This window comes from Sceloporus undulatus, chromosome 8, assembly GCF_019175285.1.
Source record: "Sceloporus undulatus isolate JIND9_A2432 ecotype Alabama chromosome 8, SceUnd_v1.1, whole genome shotgun sequence".
Taxonomy (NCBI): domain Eukaryota; kingdom Metazoa; phylum Chordata; class Lepidosauria; order Squamata; family Phrynosomatidae; genus Sceloporus; species Sceloporus undulatus.
The window spans coordinates 22,464,707-22,484,957 of record NC_056529.1 but is presented as its reverse complement, the minus strand read 5'-3'; the positions used below and the strand labels follow the sequence as shown (position 1 = coordinate 22,484,957).

At 46.0% G+C, this 20,251-nt stretch overlaps 2 protein-coding genes across 7 annotated transcripts in view; one reads left to right on the top strand and one right to left on the bottom strand.

The window, feature by feature from the left end:
• NFAT5 (nuclear factor of activated T cells 5) overlaps nt 1-5,008 on the bottom strand; it is a 48,088-nt gene extending 43,080 nt beyond the window's left edge. For 3 of the 4 annotated variants that reach the window (XM_042480787.1, XM_042480786.1, XM_042480791.1), the window contains exon 1: nt 4,682-5,008. In XM_042480787.1, the coding sequence (XP_042336721.1) occupies nt 4,682-4,754 (73 nt within the window). In that variant the 5' untranslated portion in view covers nt 4,755-5,008. The remainder of the gene's footprint in view (nt 1-4,681) is intronic. The other variant, XM_042480785.1, reaches the window with a different exon arrangement.
• Nucleotides 5,009-5,143: 135 nt separating this feature from the next.
• Nucleotides 5,144-17,161, top strand: LOC121914887. 3 transcript variants are annotated; one of them, XR_006100600.1, is made up of 4 exons: nt 5,144-5,291; nt 6,483-6,779; nt 9,435-9,502; nt 13,098-17,161. XR_006100600.1 is itself a non-coding variant. In XM_042438665.1 (4 exons), the coding sequence occupies exons 1-4, from the start codon at nt 6,723-6,725 to the stop codon at nt 15,744-15,746; spliced, it is 630 nt and encodes a 209-aa protein (XP_042294599.1). In that variant the 5' UTR covers nt 6,273-6,722; the 3' UTR covers nt 15,747-17,161. The 3 variants fall into 3 exon arrangements, 1 of the variants encoding a protein (XP_042294599.1); XR_006100601.1 differs by lacking the exon at nt 13,098-17,161 and adding an exon at nt 11,982-12,509; XM_042438665.1 differs by lacking the exon at nt 5,144-5,291 and having other exon boundaries at nt 6,273-6,779; nt 15,130-15,282; nt 15,395-17,161.
• The last annotated feature ends 3,090 nt before the right edge of the window (nt 17,162-20,251 follow it).

Sequence of the window (20,251 nt, the reverse complement as noted above, 5' to 3'; positions counted from 1 at the left end):
TCAAAACTATTTCTAAGAGCAAACACGTTCTAAGATTACATTTATTTGCTGGGTTACAACAGCCAAGTGCTCCAAGTCTATGATAACTGACAGAGGCCTAATAAAAATAAACAAATGGTTATCTCTAGGTATTGAGAATAAGCTTTACTCATCATTCAGAAACTGCTGCTGAACATCAAAGATGTCATCCATGTTCAAAGAGCATTCTGTACCAAAGAGAATCAGAGTAAGGCTTGAGAAGGGCATTTGCACTGATGAAGGATCCAGGCTAGACAGAGAAAGGCAACGGCTAACCTGTTCGCAAGAGCAGCTACTGATGCAGAAGCCCAGACACAAATAATAACAATAACAATAACAATAACAATAATAATAATAATAATAAGTTTTATTTATATACCGCTATTCCAGAGATCATAGCGGTGAACAGCAAGTAAGCTAATTTGCCCCCAACAGTCTGGGTACTCATTTTAGCTTCCTCCTCGGAAGGATGCAAGCCTGAGTCGAGCTTGGGCCCTTTTGCTGGTCTTGAACTCGCAACCTTCTGGTTTCGAGTGAATGGCTGCAGTACAGGCATTGAACCGCTGCGCCACCAGGGCAAGTTGACTAAAGTGAATAAAAAGAGACTGCAGTTAAATACAATAAAGAGTAAACACAACCATTTATATTGCTATCAAACAAATGCATGTTCTGAGCTGGACTCCTAAAACATCCCTGACCACCCAAGGCTATTACCCTGACAGTAAGGTTTCAGTACTACTGCCTCAGCCTTTTGAATCACTGCTAAGTTCACAGCCTGACTCTGACTGACCAGACTCCTAAAACCAACATGGTTTGGAGAGCAGCGCCAATACTAGTTAGTCACAACAGCAAAAAAGCCTATTTCTTAGGCTTCATTAAGTATTTGCACCATGCTAACTTATTTTATACTCGGTAAAGCAGCTAGATGCCAGCCATGCTGCCAACCTCTACTACTACTACTACTCCTCCAGGACTTATGTCCCTGGGAGCAGTTTCCATGGAATTCTGTGTGATGAGAAATAGGCAGAATTTTGTTTTATTTATATATATGATGATAAGAGAGGTCTAGTATCTACAAGTGTCCTCATCAAAACTATCTGTTCACAAGAAAGCAAGGCCCAAACACCTCCGAGGCCCTTTCAACCTGCTCTGACTTTGCCTCTAGCCTGGTCCATTTTCTTGTTTATACCTTGAGCCAAGAAGGCTGAAAACAAAACAAAGCGCATAAATGTCACTGTTCTTGTTATCAGAAGCTTTACATGCCTTTCTTAATCTAATCTCTCTTAATTTTGACCTCTGACATATTTTGGCAGCAGAAGTCTATATTTACTAGGCACACTCTGGCCCTCCCCCGAGAAATGACTTGAGTTTCTCATCTTACAAAAAAGAGCAACCACTAGGCCTCCTCCGTCTTACTCATCCCTTAGCCGCTCCCCTCTATCGCTTCTGTTCATGCTGAGGCAACCCACAGGGCCAGTCCAGTCTACCCCCCCAAAAGCACTGACCAGCCACTCGCGGCTCCTGCCTGTAGCCCTCGGGGAAAAGAACAAGCCCCATGCTGCTGAGAAGCTGGGGCTGAAATGAGTTCTTCATTCAAAGAGCTGGCATGCTCCTTTCCCCTTCTAAACAGAAGCAAAACCAACCAAGTATGCAGCTGTTGCCTTCCCCTGACAGACAGCAGGGATGAGGGGGCTTCCAATTTCTCACTCCAAACGGGAAGAAATTCATCCCACCCTGAGAAATTGCCTATGCTCTTTTTTGTGGGGACACCTTCATATGTTAAGAATCACAGGCCTGCCCTATCTTGATAGCAGAAGCAAAAGGAGGTCAAACCTCTGTGTAATGGAACAGAAACTACTACAGAGAAGGCCCAAGGCATGGAGGTGGGCCAGCGGGGGTTGCTCCGGCTCCACGGTTTGTTTTAGCCTTTAGAGCCCATTCAAATGTTGCTGGAAAGACACAAGAGGAAATTCTGAGGGGGGGATATATATATATATATATATATATATATATATCATACACAGGACAGTGAGGAAACTGAGACATGGATGCCAGCCACCCACGCTCCTCCGTCGTGTCATAAGCATGTTAGAGTCCCATATTTCACAAGAGTGTGGCTAAGTCTGACCTATGTTTCTAGTTCATGCAATTATTTTTCCTTGTGGGCATGCAGCGAAATCACTCTTGTGTTTTGTGTTGGTGGAAAGGCCAGCTGAATTAGACCTCTGTTTTGGACTCTACGGCGCTTGTTTGGAGGCAACTGCTCAAGGCCTGTGATCCGACCCTCCGTGCTCAACTTTAAACAGAATCTCTTTGTCTTCTCATCCCGCGTCAGACACCATCCCACTGGATTTCTAAAGACCTTCCACCTCACCTTACGGAGGAGAAGCCTTTCTGGTTAACTACTTTGCGCTGTACTTTTCAAGAAGAAAGGCCTGCTGGGGCTTCCAAGCAACAGGGCACAAGGCCATGGCAATGACAACGGACACAAACTAGTTTAAAGGGGGCAATCAGCTGCCCTATTTCTGTATCTGTTTTCTCTCCCCCAGGGACTGGCCAGGGCTACAGGCACCATCTGGATAGAGAAAGAAAACATGGGGGGAAAGGGTAGAAAGACCGGTCATCAAAATCTTCTTACGTTCCTGTGCCACACTTCCTCTGAGGAAAGCATACAGTCTCCTGGCCTCCTCCGAGACCCAAAACACACACCTTGGAAAAGTTAATCTGAGATTGTTGCTTTTTAAAGGGCATTTTGCAATGGAAAAACTGAGCAGTAACAGGAATAATAATGGCAGTAACAGTGGTAGCATCATCGTCATCTTTGTTATTATTATTATTATTACTACTACTACTCCTATTACATTTCCCCCAACGCTGGGACTCTGAGCTGTTGCTTTCTAAAGGTACAGTATTTTGGAGTGGAAAAGCTGAGCAAGGAGAACAGTAATAACAACAGCAGCATTAACAGCCGGAGTAACAGAAATCGGGGTGTCATTTTCAATTCATTTAATTCATCCCACTTCTCCCAAGACTGGGACCATGAGCAGGTTCTTTTGAAGGGGGTTTTACGATGGGAAAAGAAAGCAACAACAACAACGACGACGACAGCAGCAGCAGTAACAACATCTGGACCTAATTCCTCTTGCTAGTCCCAACTACAGCAGAGCCATTGAATCAGCTGGATTTATCCAATGTGTGTTGACTCACTATCCAGCCATTGGTTTAATGGGTCTACTCTTGCTGGAATGAACCAACAGGGCTTCAGCCATTATGATTTCCAAGACTCTGAGCCACTGCTTTTGAAGGCTACTTTGCAATGAGAAAAGGGAGCAAAGGTAGTGAGAGAAGCAGTATTAACAGTAATAGCACTGATGGACTGGGACAACCTCCAAAGACAGTGTAAACCAGTCAGCGGACTTCCATTTCTGCCCAGATGCAAGTAATAGTGTTATGGGTTGAACATCCCTGATCCAAAACCTTTTTTGAGTGGCAACATGAGGCCACAAACTTTGTCCTAGGCACAAAAGAGGTTTCAAAATGTAGTGCGTTTCAAAGGCGCTGCTACAAGATCCCTCTCTGTTTCGTGAGACATCTGGCCTTCTCTGCCGGAGCGAACTACAGTTCCCAGCATTCCCATAGCACTGATCAAAGTGAAGTCAAAGGCTTTCATGGTCAGCATCCATACTTCTTTCTGGCTCTGTGGCCATATGTTCTAGGAGCATTGATTCCTGACATTTCACCAGCATCTGTGCCTGGCAGCTTCAGAGAATGCTGGCATGGAAGAGAGTGGGAGAGAGACAGACAGACAGACAGACAGACAGATACCGTATTTTCCGGCGTATGAGACGACTTTCCACCCCTGTCTTATAGACCGGGTTGTGACCACAGAGACAGGCCAACGGTGTCTCTGGGGTCCTTGTGGGTTCCTGTCCCATCAGGCGCCGCGACTGCCATTGCCGGTGGGGAAGAGGGAAGGAGCCGGCCCTTAGGCCTCACAGCCGCCAGCACCACTCCCTTCTAGGCCAAGGCAACAAAAGAGCAGGAAGCAACTCTTCCAGAAGATGGCCTGAGAAACCCACAAAGGACCCTTTCTGAAGTCTGCTTTGAACCCTTGAGACTCCAAAAGGCTTCGTGTCTGAAAGTGTGGATCTGTCAAAGGAGGAATAAGGGAGGAGAAAAGGGATGGGGAAGGAGAAAGAAAGAAAGAAAGAAAGAAAGAAAGAGTGCCTCTGGGGGCGTACAGAGCGCCGTCCTCCTCCCCCTCCCCCTCAAGGAGCTCCAAAAGGGAGGGATAGTTATAAGGGGAGCCCTGAAAAAAGCGCCACTCTTTCTTTCCCCCTTTCCTTCTCTCTTTCTTTCTTTGTATTCTTCCCCCAGGACCTAAGAGAGGGCCTCTGAGCGAGTGCAGAGTGCCGCCCTCCCTTCCCTCCTTCCCTCCTTCTCTTACCCCCAAATCCGCTCCACCTTCCCTTCCCTTTCCTTGCCCTGCTTCCCTTCGGCCGAGGGGCCTCTGAGCGAGTGCAGAGCGCCACCTCCCCCTCCCCCGAGCGCCGCTTCTCCCTCTTTTCTCCCCTCTCTTTCCCCGGAGAGGCTGCCTCTGAGCGCGTGCAGAGTGCCGCCTTCGCTCTCAGGAGAGAGGCCGACTGCCAAGGCCTAGACTCACCCTTGGAATAGAGAGACTTCGGGGACTCGAGGTCGAGGTCGGCGCTGAGGAGAGAGATGAAGTCCGAGGGCATCGCAGCTCCGCGCCGAGGAATGACAACGATAGCAATAACGACGGCAAGAAGAACAGCAACGGACGGAGCGGGGAGGGACAGAGGGCCGGAAGGGCTCCTCTTCAGCCGCCGCCGCCGCCGCCGTTCCTTCGCCTTCTTCTCCTGACAGAAATCCGCCCAACGGGACCGCCCCCTCGCCGCCGGCACTGCGCATGCGCGGGCGGAACGGTAAAGGAGGAGAGGAACGGATTAGGGATGGCGACGGAGACGCTCGGGCGCATGCGCGGCGGAGGGAGAGAGGGCTGTGTGCGCATGCCCAGGATGAGGGGAAAGAGAGTTGGGTGTGCGCATGCGTCGCGACTCGAGCCCACACTGAAGGACTTGAATGTGCGCATGCGTCGCGACTCGAGCCCACACTGAGAGGGAAGAGAGTTGAGTGTGCTGCGCATGCGCCGCGGCTCCAGCCCACACTGAGGGGGGAATTCAAAGATATATCCCTGAAAGTCTGTGGAACCAGTACACGGAGAGAACTTGTAGCCCCTTTGACGCTAACTGAAAGTAAGAAATTGGCAGCGTGAGCTTTCCTAAAGTAACGTTCTATTTCTTCAGATGTATGAGAGGGGAGATAGTGAATTGGATGTACGCATGCGCGTCCGGCATCTCCCCTCCCTACTACGCATGCGCGCTGCTACCGAGGGGGAAAGGAGAGAGCGAGAAGAATGGAAGCGAGCGTATTAAGAGAGCGCATGCGCGCGCCTCCAGGCCCTCTGAGATGCGAGGAGTCGGTGTTTGTGCGCATGCGCCCCAGGCTCTTGGTGAAAAGTGGAGGGAGGGAAGGAGCATTCTTGGAACAGCGTCCTCTCAAAGCAAGCAAGGGAGGGAGGAGCCTGGAAGAGCCAGGGCAATGAATCAGAATCAAAAGCAGCAGCAGCAGCAAAGAGAGAGTTTTAATTCGCTTTTCTCATTTAATTAATTCACATGTTTTCCTTGGTTCTGTTTTAACTGTATTCCTTCTTTTGATTGCCCTGAGCCTGCTTGGCATTGCTTTTAGCCTCCCAGGATGCAAGTGAAAGGTTCCCTTGGGATGGATCTGGTGCCTTCCTGCAAAGAAGAATTGGCTTGGACCCGAGGCCCCTAAAACGCACCGATGCTCAGTTGTCGTCCCATTACATACAATGGGGGTGATCATTCCAGTTGGAGCCCTTGGTATCTGGACCTGGGTTTGGTGCCAGGACCCTCCCATGGATACTCAAATCCTGGGTGCTCATGACCCATGATATACAAGGAGATGCTAAAATGGCGCCCCTTATTATATAGGATGGCAACAATCAAAGTTTGCTTTTTGCAATATGTGGTGGGTCCTTGGTGTCCCCTGAGGTTTGGTTTCAGGACCCCCACAGATACCAAAGTCCATGGGTACACAAGTCCCATTAAATACAATGGGTATTATTATTGTTGTTGTTGTTCTTATTATTACAGTAGGCCCTTGGCATCCTTGGCTGGGGTTTGGGTTCAGGGCCCCCATGGAGACCAAAACCTTTGGATGCTCAAATCCCATTAAGTACACCGCCACATTAAGATGGCGTCCCTTGTATAAAATGGTACAATCAAGGTTTGCTTTCTTTGGAATGATCTATTTTAAAGGTATTTTCAAACTCTGGATGCTTGACTCTGTGGATAAAACAAACCCATGGATATGGAGGGCTCACTGTACTGTCTTTCTAATGTCAGATTTGTGTCCTTTCGTAGAGAAACTGCCTTGTTCATCCGACATCAAGGGCAGCAGGCGGGCGCAAGGGAGAGAAGACGATGGTTGGACCAAACGCTGAAACCTGTTCTCAAGTCCTGAGAAACAGCCGAACGCAGCCATGTTGACTCTGGGCCAGAGGGCCACTCGGACCAGCTCCAGGTCATCCTGTTGTGTCGGCCTGTGAAGCTTTTCCAAGGAGAGGGGTCTTAGCCGTTGTCCCTCTCTCCCGCCACCACAACATGTCAACCGGGATCTGGTCAGATGAGCCTGAGCTGCTTTGGCCCTGCGATAGTCAGGTGTGTGCCTGCCTTACGGTTTTATTTTGGGAAAGAGCGGAGGTGGGGACGCGGAGGGATGTGTGTGTCTGTGCCAACAGCTTCTGTCTGTCGTCATTGCCGTGTGTGACTCCCGAAACCCCAGTCCTCAGCAGGCGGGCCTCCCAGCCGCAGACAGGAGATGACTCCAAAACCACATGCTTTGCATGACTGAGTCACACGCACAACACACACACACACACACACATTGCAGCATCGTTATTAACTATTGCTTTATTCGTTTATGACCTGCCTTTTTCTTCAATAATGGGGCTCAATTGATTAAAACTACTTCAGGTCAAAAGTCCTACAAAAAGTCAGTTCTTTACACACACGCACACACACAGAGTGCGATAACTCATGGTGTTACCCACCCATTCATCTCTTCACTTACCACACCATATAAAAATCCTTAGCCATGTCTTTTGTACCCGTGTAACTCGTAAATTGTAATTCCTGTCTATCGCCAAATGCAATGGTTGCAAAAGTTGTGACATTAAACAACTAGCAAAGGTAAAATTATAGCTTTGAGTTACAGTATCATACGCACAGCCTAAATGCATTTCCATGTACATAGTTTCATATGGTTGAAGGGCACATTTGCTAAGATGTGATGTGTGTGTGCGTTTTAAAGAAAGATTTAAACAGGTTTTAATTTTAAACTTTTTTAAAATTTAAATGTTTAAAATTCCTTTTTTAAAAAACAACTGGGGCCTCTCCTTTCTCTTCGCACCAAACCTTGATCCATTCACACAGAAGATGCAGCGACCCATCTGTAAGCTCTTCTGAGAGCCCTTGTGGTTTCAAAGTGGGGTAAAATACTCTAAATATACTGTATACACATACTATATATATGTATATGTATACACACACACACACACTCTATATTTGTGTGTGTGCATTTCTGCCCAAAGGTAGATATTTTGGGAACAGTGCTGTCACCCCCACTTTCTGGTGTCTTCTGCATCCTCCTAGAGATGCCCCTGATACACACATACACTATTTTTAAAATGTTAAACATTCATTAAAAGGCAGTATCTAAAAATTCGACAGCACAGTACACACACACACACACATAAGAGTTGATTCCTTAAATCCTGTTGAGAGCCAGTGTAACATAGTGGTTTGAGTGCTGGACTAACTCTGGAGACCAGCGTTCAATTCCCAGCTTGGCCATGGAAACCTGTTGGGAGACCTTGGGCAAGTCATGCTCTCTCAGCCTCAAGGAAGGCAATGGCAAACCCCCTCTGAAGAAAATTGTCAAGAAAACCCCATGATAGGTTCTCCTTAGGGTTGCCATAAGTTGGAAATGCTTGTAGGCACACAACAAGAACAAAAAGCCTGCAAGCAGAAGGGGAGCAAGAACTCCCTGGCTTTCCTTGGGAAGGGTTTGTAAAGATTGGGTGCAGCCACCAAGAAGGCCCTGTCATCTCACTTTTTTCCACCAAACAAACCAGAGAAGATGGTGGGATGGGGAGAAGAAGGACTTCTCCCAGCAGCCCTAGAACTCAAAGAGACGCATGTGAGAAAGCAGAATTTCCTTTGCTCCCAGTCTAGGGTAGCAAAAAGTCCAGGGAAACATAAGCACCAAGCCCTGGAAGCCCTGGTTCTCTGAGCCTCATCATTCAGCATCAGGAAATGTTAACTTGCTGGCCATTCCTCTCCTTCTGGAATCCATTCTCCCTCCCTCCCTCCCCAGTTTGGCTGCTTGCATCCCACAGCTCTTGACTGGAATGCAGTGGGAGAAATGTTTCCTTTTTTATCAGTTCTGAATCCTTGGCCATTCTTCTTCTTCTTCTCTCTTTTTCTGAGACGGTTCCCAGGGTTGTTCATGAGTTTTTTTAAACAAACAAACAAAAGGTTGCAATGGGTTTTCTCTGTCCCATTCATCACTTCGGATTTTTTGTCCCTTTCTAAAAGAAACAAAGCCAATCTCTGCTATCTTTCCCCGTTCTGTGCCTCCTCCAAAGTTTGGGATGCGAAGGCTGCATATTTCCCTGCCGCCTTCTCTGAGGGCTTGCTTATGGTTTTGTTTTTTTAAAGCTGGCACATATGATAGCTATTTCTTTCTGTAACTGCTAGGGAAGTGACAAAAAAAGTTGCAAATATCGCAACAAAACCATAATAATGGACCATATTTGATTTGTGCGTGAATTGTTTCCTCCTGGCGTTTATGGGCAGAGTGCATTTTGAAATGGTGACATTTTGATTGTGCATTTGTCTATTTTCTTTTCCCATTCTTCTTATGTGTTGAAAAAACCTCAGTAAAGCAGAGGAGGTGGTGGTTGTAGTAATAATGATATTGCCAAATTGTTATTGCCAGATCTCATTTGCCTGACCTTAAGCACCCAGTTTTCATGGGTCATCTCCAGGAAAACAGGGCTTGATTCCCTGCTCAAGCACAAAACCCACTGGATGACCTTGGGCAAGTCACAGTCTCTCAGCCTCAGGGGAAGGCAATGGCAAACCTCCTCTGAACAAAACCTTTTCCTGCCCCCCAAAATAGGCTGAATTGCTGCTGCTCTAAGAGCAAAAAACCCCATTTAATTAGGTTGCGCAGCCTCTCTGTACTCTGTGTAATCTGGGAACAAGAAGTGGGCTCCTGGACACTCTGGCCTTTCTCTTTGTATTTTTCAGGAGTCCACAGAGAAGGACCAGAAAGAGGGTGCCCACGTTCTCTACGTGTGTTGGCAAATTAGGACAAGGTAATTAATATTTTTAAGCCAGCTGTTATTTTAACCTGAGACAGCCAGGAAAGAGAGAATTAGCAGGTGCTTCCTTAATGGGTTTCTGGGTAAAGCGGCCGATTCTTTTCCAATGACCATTTGGAAAAAAATATGTCAGGAAATAATGAGAATGGTCAGGATGGTGCTTCCTGACTCATTGCTAAGCTTGGCAGAGAAGGAGTGTGTGTGTTGTGTATTGTAGTATTACTTTTTGGCTCCTAGAACATATACACTACAAGGAAAGTCCAAATTAATCCTTTCTTGTCCCACTTTTTCAGCTACTTTTAAAATGTCCCAGCTTCTCTCTCCTCCCACTTTCTCCATTTGTCCTTACCTTACTTTAGTTATTACCAACTGAGTTAAAAATGCAAACAGTTTACATTCAAGGTTTTAAAATTGTCCCAGTTTCTCTCAGTCCTCTTCCCACTTTTTCCCGTTCGTCTTCAACTTATTTCATTCGTTGCAAACTGAGTTCAATATGTGAAAGGAGTTTGCATTCAGTTAACTCAGCAAAGGAGAGAGAAAAGGAGAACCTTGACCTTCCCAGTTGGTTCAGGCAAAGGGAAATTGCTGCAGCCTCTCCTTGCTTGTCTGTTCTTTTGCATTTATAGCTTTTGTTGTCTTTACCACTCTCTGATGTTTCTTGGCCATGTGGGTCCTGGTTTTCATCTTGGGAGGGTATGCTGCCAGCACCCATTGAGGATGGCCAATGGGTGTGTGGCCTGTGTGGCCAAAACTACCAGCACCTTTTGTGCTTGCTGCTGCCTTGTTTAAGGCCAGCATCATGTAAAAGGTTTGCCACCAATGTTTCCAAACTTGTTCTTAAAAGAGACAAGGGACCATTTCTTTCTGAGGAGCACCCAAGAGTTTACCAGACAAAGCAATGGGCCTGAACAGACAGGCCAAAATAAAACTGCTTCGTGTCACTTTGGAGGTATGTTGTTTAAATGACACACACATCTTAAGAGGCCAGAAACTGTGCCAAAGCCATGCTCCAGTCCTTAGTACGGGAGCATGGCTTTGCCATGGCTTCTGGCCTCTTGGGATGCATGCATCATTTAAACAGCATACCTCCCAAGTGACACAAAGCAGCTTTATTTTGGCCTGTCTGTTCGGGACCAATAGGCCTCCAGTTTATGCAAACCTTTCCTTCATCTTGCACATTCTTCCTAGCGTTGTTGGAGAATAGTGGTTTTCAATGCTGGCACAGGAGTCAAAGAAGGACAGTGTGCCCTGTTAGATTGTTTTTTCCCAAGAAAGGGTTTTTTTCTGAGGGCAAAACAGCCTTGCAGACTACAGGGCCACACTTTGGCCACCTTCACCTGGATCCATTTGCCAAGGGTTTGCTGGAAGTAGTTGGCACCAAACAACTGTCAGGAGCTGTAAAACTCTCCCAGGGCAATGGCCTCTGTTTAGGAGGCAGTTATGGCTCTCCTTAAGACACTGTTATCTCTTCAAACAGAGCTTTATTGAAGTAGAAAAGCTTTCAGAGTTGTGTAATGCCTTGAAGCCACATCCTGTGGCCACCATCATCACCAAACCCTTTAACAGCCTTGTAGGTTGGCTGCTTTTGTCCTTCTGGGCTGAGGCTTCCTGGTGCTGGTTCTGGCACACAAAAGCAAACAATACAACCGTCTAAGGGACACAACTTCCAATGCAAAATCATTCAGGAGATGTAGTGGAGTCCAATAAAGAGGGAGGCTCTGGGGTCTATATAGCTATGTCTCTTTCAATTCTGTGATATAGCTATGGCTTCCACAAGAGTAAAATGGCCACTGCACAGTTAAGAATATAAAAGGGAGACCTACAGCCCCAAAGTCTTTGAGAGAAGTGACTCTTTATGGGCAAAGGGCTCTTAATAATCTGGTGTCTTCTGTGTGTGTCTTGCTTTTTAATGGATAGGTTTTTAAAAATTGCTTTTAATTTTAAGAAAGGGTGGCAGAGGAGAAATCTAGGAGTACATTTGAGAATGATTTGTTTTAGCATGAGCTTTTGTAGATTTCAATCCACTCCTTCCAATGCTCTGATGGAGTATAATGCTAATGCCGCAAGGATCTTGTAGCACCTTTGAGACTGACTGCAAAAATAGCCTAAGATTTAATAGGTTTGGTCTACTTTCTTAGATGCATGGAGTGAACTTCAGAATCAGACTGTATGAATAGCCATAGAAATGCAAAACTTGAGGGTATGGTGATGTGGTGACAAGTTTTGCATTTCTATGGCTATTCACACAAAGTGATGGTAACAGTTCTTCCTGGACACTACTTCACTTAATGCATTTCAGGAAGAAGAAGACCAAGCCTCAGAAAGATTTTACCAAATTCACTCCATGCATCTGAGAAAGTTCACAAAATCTTATGCTCCAACCCCTTTTGCATAGTTAGTCTCAAGGGTGCCAGAAGATGCCTTTGCTTACTGATACTCCAATCTAGGTCTCTAAATTCTGCTAATGCCACAGGTATTTAAGCACATAGTTTGGATCAGAGTGGAACGAGACACAGAACAACGGTGCAAATTGAAACCTTGGCCATAAACCTTCAAAGAGTTGAGTGAAACTTGCCAGAGCTGTGAAGCAACCAGTCTGTTAGTCGTGAGCTGTTCAAGCAAAGACCTAAAAGACATTTCCTCTGAAGTAGGGAAAACCTTCAATTTCGTTGATTAATTATATTTTGACTTTTGTATGGTTTTCCTTGATGTGAACTTTCACCTGCATCTATTGGAATTTTGTGTAAACCGCCTTGAATGCCAGGGCTGGGAAATACAGTGGGATATGCCTAAATATATAAACAGGATCATCCTCATCAGGAGATGACAAGGCAGTCCATCATCCTGTTGACAATCAACTGCTCCCATGGGATCAAATCCCAAAGCAGGCTCTGGGGGCAATGGTTCCCTCCATCAGTTGTTCCCTCCAATATTGCATTTGGCGCCAACTTCTTCAACTGGAGTCGAAGGCTTTCATGGCTGGTGTCCATAGTTTTTGTGGGTTTTTTCGGGCTCTGTGGCCATGTTCTAGAAGAGATGCTGCTGGCGAAACGTCAGGAAGAAACTCTTCTAGAACATGGCCACAGAGCCTGAAAAACCCCACAAAAACCTTCTTCAACTGGTCTCAGCTCAGCCAAAGCCAAAGCCGAATATAAACACAAAAAGTACACATGCGCACACACAAAAGCTGAGGGCCATTGCCTTTATTTCCAAAAGGTTCAGGGGGACTAATGCACAGATGAAGAGGCAGCGGATGCTTCAGGAAGCAGAGTGATATTCATTCTCTCTCATCACATCCAGAGCCGTTCCTTTCTGTTCTCTCACATGGCAAAGAATCACAGCATTCGGGTTATTTTGGAAACATATTTTAGTTTTCCCTTGGGTTTTCATTTGAATATCCCTTTCCCCAGCGGCACTTGTTTTTGGGAGATTTGGGAAATGCAGGGTGATTCAAAAAGAATGGCACAAGGGTAAATTGCACCATCCTTTCTGAATCGCCCTGTATTTCTCAAATCTCTCGTTGCAAGTGCCATTGCGGAAGGCAATACCGAAATGCACCATTCTTTTTGAATCTCCTTGTATTGTTTAGAAGATTAACTCCTTTGAGATCTGATGCTGGAGGAGAACGTTGAGGAGATTGTGGATGGTCAAAAAGACAAACAAATGGGTCCTTCAACAGATCAAGACTGAATTCTCCTTGGAAGCCAAGAAGACTAATAATAATAATGATGTTTATTTTTGCATAGCGTATACCATTACAAAAAGTAGTTCATATAAAAAACATATAAACATAAAATAGAAGCAGCAGCTACACTGTAAGATATACATTGCATTGCAGGATTAAAATTGTCTTTTGAAAACAACAACAACAACAACATGTAAGATGGATCTAAAGAGGCATATGGGGCCAGATACACTAAAGCTCTATAACATTGGTTTACAGAGCTGAGGATATTCAAGAATAGTTGGGCTTCAAAACTATCCTGTGACGCAGCCATCGTCTTTACAGAACTTCCTCCTTAACACTGAAGCTTTAAAGGCACAACAGGCTACCTTTTCAGAAATGCTTGTTTCAGTATCCCCTAATAATAGAGTGATCAGATATGAATCAGAGTTGTTTGATACCAAGCCTAAGTCTTTGTATAAAGCATTTCTTAGATCTTTATAAATTGGTCACTCTAATAAGTCATGACTTAGATCTTCAACTGAGTTGGAGCCACATGGACAAACTCTTTCTTCCCAGATGGTCCTTTGATAATGCCCTTGCACCGCAGCTGTGGTCATTGACTGACAACGTAAGGCTGTGAAGGCATATCTCTGTTTGAAATCAGTTATATTATTTAGATGTTGTGGATAATGTATTTGGGAAGGGAGTTTGGTATACCAAGGAGCACATTTTGATGGGCCAACAGAAGTACAATCTAACTGAAAGTTGTGTTTCAAAATATGGGACTTCATATATTTTACAGCTTTATCATAATTTAAAGAGCACAAAGAGTCCTTTGAGAGCCCATACAAATCAATAAGTTGCAGGATTTCTTGATTCCAAGATCTAAGTGTTTTGTTTTCAAACTTCAACATTTCTTTGAAAGCAGTCAATACAAGGGCTGGTCCTATCCCATTAGTAAGTTTGGGCCAGTATTTAATGGCTTGAACCTGAGTTATAGCCTTAACAGTACGGAGACCACCTTCCGACCGAAGGATAGCGGTCTCGGTTCCTTTGGGAAGACCTAAAATTATTTTGGACTGTTTCCAAGTTAGATTTTATGTTAGTCCCCCAAATTTCAGCCCCATAATGCAACTGAGATATAACTTTAGCCTCAAAGATTGTAATGGCCGGAGGGAACTGTTGACCACTTCTGCTCCAGGAGAATCTTAATAGAGAGTTGGCTGTATTAATAGCAACTGTTTTTGTATTTTCAAAATGACAACTCCAAGATCCAGCTGAGGAGAAATTTAGTCCTAAATATCTGAAGGACTTCACTTGTTCTATCGGTTGCCCCTCAGTTCGCCATCTATGCTTTTTATGCTCATTGGCAAAAACTAGTATGTCTGGGTTTTTGTGATTAATTTTCAGCTTGCCTTGTGTTGCTAATTGACTAAACGCCTTCAATAATCTCCTTAAACCTTGCTGTGTTTGTGACAATAAAATAGTATCATCTGCATACATGAGAACTGATATTTTCCTGGGTCGCAATTTAGGGGGTACATAGTTGTCATTATCCCTTAAATCAGTAATTAGTGAATTAACATAAACGTTAAACAACGCTGGAGCTAACAGGCAGCCTTGGTGGACACCAGGAGTAGTTGATATTGGGTTTGAAAGCAAGCCAGCAGAATCCAATCTGACTTGAATTTTAGTATCAGAGTGAAGGGCTTCTATCAGCTTCTGCAATCTTTTATCTATGGATGTTTTACTTAGTTTTTCCCAAAAGTGTTCTCTACTGATGGAGTCAAAGGCTGCTGAAAAATCAATAAATGCAAGGTATAAATGCTTTCGTTTTAATCTGACATATTTGTGTATGAAATGACATAATACAAAACAATGATCTAGTGTTGAGCGATTGCCTCGGAAACCCACCTGTTCTTCTGCTATTATAAAACTGCTCTTCTTCCCTCAGCTCCTGTTTGTGGAGGATAAGGAGGACCTTGAGGCTTGGCTCCAGAGGCCTTCCCTCTAACGCCAAGGCTGCTGGTATAACAACTCTTCTTCCCTACATTTGCCTGCTGGCTGCTTACATTACCAGACTGAAGGAGGCAGGGAAGTCTTTGAGGTTGATGTTACGTCCTATATTTTATGCTTCTAGTCTGATTGAGATTATTGCTCTGGTTATTTTAGGTTCCACTTTTTAATTATATTTTGTATTTGAAAATGGTTTTTACCAGACAGGGCTATAAGCAAAAGGGGCTCCAGTTAGTTTCTGGCGATTCACCAGGTAATAAAGGAACACAAAAGAAAACCACAAACTTTTTCCCCTCACAAAGAAAGGAGGCAGTTGCTGAGGATCTACACTTACCATCCCCAGAGCCTACTCTAGATTGGTCAGTTGATCATAGCTACTCAAGACATGAGATGGGCTCAGAAGAGGCTGCCATGAATTTAGCACTAGAGTTGGCAACTGCAGAAAATGCTCCTCTCATTCCTAGGATGGGACCAGAGGAGAGAGATGGTTTTATGACAGAGCAAATAGATGCACTGGCACAATGCCATACCCAACTCATTCTTTCAGTGGGTTAAAGATATCCTGGAAGAAATGAAGTTGATAAAATCCTTTCTTTCTGAATCATATGAGTTGCTAATTATATTAACTGACTTAAATAAGATAGCTAGGAATACTAATATACAAGCTGACAATGACACTGTAACCCCTGAAGAGGATCTCCTTGGCCAGGAAAAACCAGCAAAGAAGACTATAAAGAGCATACCTAAAATGAAAAGAACTCAGCGAAAGAAAAGTAAAACTGAGATATTAAAATATAAGAAGAGCAAAAATATTAAGCATCCAAATAAAGCTAAAAAATCAGCTTGTAAATTTAATTATACAGTAGTCATCTATTCAAACTGATAGCAGAAAGCCAAGAAGCTTAAAAAAACACCCCATTCAGACTCCCCCCAAAAGACATCAAACTTAAAAAGACATACATCATAAAAGTCCTTATAACCCCACAGTTTCAGACAGTACTACTAAGAAGGAAGGACAAGATCCATGGGCGGATGCCCTAAGGAATAGCAATAGCAAGAGTAATCAGACATCCCAACTCTCAGTACAACCAAAATGTCATGACAACAGGAAATTAAAATTGCTGGTGTTTGTTGGATCCCCCAAAGAAAAGGGAATGCTCAGTCAACATAATCGCAAACTACACTTAACCAAAACATGACAAGCTAACCTTCCTGAGGTACAAACACCATCAAAAATCCTGAAGGTTGAATACTTGTTCTATAACTATTCTCAGGCAAGAGCAGTAGTGGCTTCTGAGAACAGCACTGCAGCTAAAAAGGTTTATGAGAAGAGACAGGAGCTACAGGCCTTGGCTATATCTGTAGCTAGGTACTATAAAAATATGGCTTCCCCTTTATCCCTGATAAGCTTCCACCAACACGGGATCCATAGATGTGAGCCAGCTTCTAAAAATGAACAGGCACTTGTGGATGATCTTATTAATTTGGAAGAACCATCTGAATCTCTGTTGCCACTGACCCAGAGAGAGGAGTGGCAGGGATTGTTCAAAGGAGCCATGATAAATACTGACCGAAGGGAAATGTACCAGCTTCCTTCCGTTTCCAAGGCTCATTGCCAAGATGGCTAAACCGAGGAGGCCCTTGCGCTTGGAGGAAAATGAGAATTAGAAAAGGCAATGATGCTAGGAAAGATGGAAGGCATAGAAGGAAGGAGAGCGCAAGCCAGATGGATGGACTCTATTAAGGCGGACGCAGGTACAGATTGACAAGACTTGGCCAGTGGACGATGGGATCTTGGAGATGTCTGATCCATAGGGTCGCCATAAGTCAGAGTCAACTCAAGGGCAGGTAACAACAATAACCATTACCCCCCACATTCTCTGGTCTTAGGGGGGAAGGACCCCATTGAATTTCATAAAACTCTATTTGGGGGGGGGGGTTTCCGTGGGGCTCTGTGGCCATATTCTGGAAGAGTTTCTCCAGCAGCATCTGTGGCTTCTGGCATCTTCAGAGAAAGACTTCACTTTATTCTTTTTACCTAAGAGAATCTCTGGCTCCTCCAGTGAAACTCTGTGGTCAACATCTGCCAAAAGTCTACAAACGCCGAGAGAAGTGTTTTCTCTGGGAACTTTTAGGTTCTCCAACACAACTCTATGGTCAACTTCTGGCAGAGTTGGAGGGCCTAGAGATCCCTAGAGAGGACATATTACTCAAGACTGCAAATGATCACATCTACAAAAGTCAAAGCCACAAACCTGGAGAGCCAACTGGATTCAGGTTAGATTTGTAGTGGAGTTTTGTTATATCTTTTAATCATGTTTTATGTTAATTTTATAGTTCGGGGGGGAGTCTTGGGTCAGGGTTTTGTGGGTTTTGTGGGTCTTATATTGTGTATCATAAACTCTGTTGTTATCCGCCTCGATCCCCAAACGGAAGAGGCAGGATATAAATAAATATTTATTATTATTATTATTATTATCATCCACCAGTTTTATCAATTAATGACTATCAGGAGAACAAGATCTTCAGCATCCCTCCTGCCTGTTTGCGCACCAACTTCTTGCAACCATTAGAAGATCTTTGTTTACATTGTTATTATTATTATCATTATTATTATGCTTTATTTATATAGTGCTGTAGATTTGCACAGCGCTTTACATACAAACAATAAGATAAGAGTAAACCTTCCCTTGGCGTACAATCTAAGAATTTGTTTACATATATGTTGCCTTTCTCCCCAGAGGGACCCAAGGCGGCTCACAGATAAAACATTTAAAAGCGCATATAAAGAGCCATTCTGCATGACCATTGATTGATTGATTGATTGATTGATTGATTGCAGGGCCATGTTCCTTGTAAATGCCCAGCCTTGTAAACCCAGCATTTAAGGAGGAGGGTCTGTAGAGACAGTATTTGTGCCCCAACTCAGTGCAACAATTGGACCTTTCCCCCCATTGGAAGCAGAAGGTGTGTCCGAAGTGTGCGCGCTGGCACTGCTGCCTAGTGGTCAATGCGCTTCTGGCGCTACTGACTGCAGGCGGATATGAAACAAGAGCAAGGCTTGGGATTTCTCATCTCTCTTGCCATCTTGCAAGGACAGAAAAGGGAGCAACCACACCATCTCCCTCCCTGGTCGGAAATCCATGGGAGAGAAAGGGCTGGTGTCTGGATGGGAATGTGCAGCATGACCCAGAATCCCCGGCCTTATCCCCCCCCCCGAGGCCAAGGGGGGCTGTGGGGAGGAGGCCAAAATTAGGACATGGAGCCCCCAAGTAAGACTTCTGCTGCCCAACTCCATAGAGGGTCCCCCAGTCCAGCCCCATTCAGCCAGGCAGGAAAACCCCATCGCATTACATTTCCCTCCTTTGCCCCCATTTCTAGGCCTGCGGTCACTTGGCATTTCACAAAACGTGGCAAAGAACAGCAACACCCCAAATCCACAAAACGGCCCTACCTTTATTGGAACAACCGAAATGCACATTGATGGACATTGCAAGCTTGTTATACGTTATGCACGTTTGCCGTGTGCATTTGGGGTGGCCCCAGCACTGGCCCAGCCCACTGGGAGACCCGGGTTCGAATCCTGGCTCGGTGATCGGGGGGCAGGGGGCCATGGCAGAAGAAAGAACCATGGCACACAACAACAAACAAACAAGAAAGCCGACTTGAGGCCTGGAGCAATGAAGCGGCGCTTTGAGTCCCCTCCGCTCAGCCCTGTCTCTCAGCCTCCGAGGACGAAGGAGACTCGAGCCAGAAGGGCTCCAAGGCCCAGAGAGGGCCAGGCGAGAGCGGGGGGAGGGGGGATGCTGGGGCCTCTCCGGGGGCCTGCTTACCTGCCGCCGTTGTTCCGAGGCAGCGGCCGGGGCTCCAGGGCCAAGGCGGTCCGGGCGGCGGGGGCCGGAGGGCCATGGCCGGAGGGGGCCAGCGGGGGGCCAGCGGGGCCGGAGGAGGAGGGCCCCACCGCCGCAAGGCCCTCGGAGGGGCCGCCAGCTTGAGCCAAGGACAGGGCTTGCCTCGCTTCCCGGTGCTGCTCCTGCTCCTCCTGCTCTCCCTCCGGCCGCTGAGTCCGGCGAGGAGCGTGGGTCACTCGCCGGGAGGAGCTGCCCCTGAGGCCGGCCCCTTTCCCTCTTCTTGGCCCTCCTCCTCCTCTGCCCAGGAAGGCAGGCAGGACTGGAGGGACCCTCCCAGGACTGGGCCAGGCACACTCTCTCGGCCTCAGAGGAAGGCAAGGCAAGGCAAGGCAAGCCTCCTCTGGACCACTGGGAGGCAGCCACAACAACAACAACAACAACAACAACAGGAGCCTGCAAAGTCTCCAGCCCCAGCAGTGCAGGGAGTCCACGCTGGGTTTTAGGCTGAACTTTAAAGACCCTTGCCAAAGCAATGGGCCTGTTTGGGGAATCAGCACCTTGGATAGCGCCTTTCCTCCGGCCCTGGCTAAACTGGCATGGCAAGGACCAGCTGCCACTGGAGGAGACTGAGAGCCCAAACCTTGCCCAGCCTGTTCTGCCTGGCCTTGCCTGCAGCGGCCTGAAGGGATGCTGAGCCCTTGAAGATAACCACTTCCCCCTCAGTGGGCCTGAGAGTGGACCCCATTAGGAAGCCAAGGGAGGAGCGGAGGGGGGCTAGGGTTGCCTTTGGCAGAGCCATGGGCACTCAGCCCACACAAAGAGGGCAAGCTCACTCCCCATAGCACTTGCACTGCCAGCAATGGCACCATCCCCAAGCGTCAGCAGGCTTGGACAACCCCAAGATTTGCAGAGGGACAAACACATTTTAAGGTGTGGGGAAGGAGGCTGAGGGAACCCAAAGTAACTGGAGAAGACTAGGCATGTTCAGTTGACACAAAATGTTGGTTGACTTGGAGGAAAACATGCAGAAAGCCAGGAGAGGGAGATGTGGGATGAGATGAGAGGCTGGATAGAGAATGCCCACCATCCCAACACTCTGCTGCTTCTTTGACTTCACTGCTGTTGTGAGGGATCTCTTCCGTTGGGCCTATCCATTTGATCTGCTAGAACTGATCCTAAAGAGCACCCCCGCTTCCGACTCAATAGTAT

Bases quoted from the DNA above. Each gene is read 5' to 3' on its own strand.
- LOC121914887 (XM_042438665.1), top strand. From the start codon at position 6,723: ATGTCAACCGGGATCTGGTCAGATGAGCCTGAGCTGCTTTGGCCCTGC. The intron at 6,780-9,434 runs GTGTGTGCCTGC...TGTATTTTTCAG, and splicing joins TTTGGCCCTGCGATAGTCAG to GAGTCCACAGAGAAGGACCA. The intron at 9,503-15,129 runs GTAATTAATATT...TTCTTCCCTCAG, and splicing joins TGTTGGCAAATTAGGACAAG to CTCCTGTTTGTGGAGGATAA.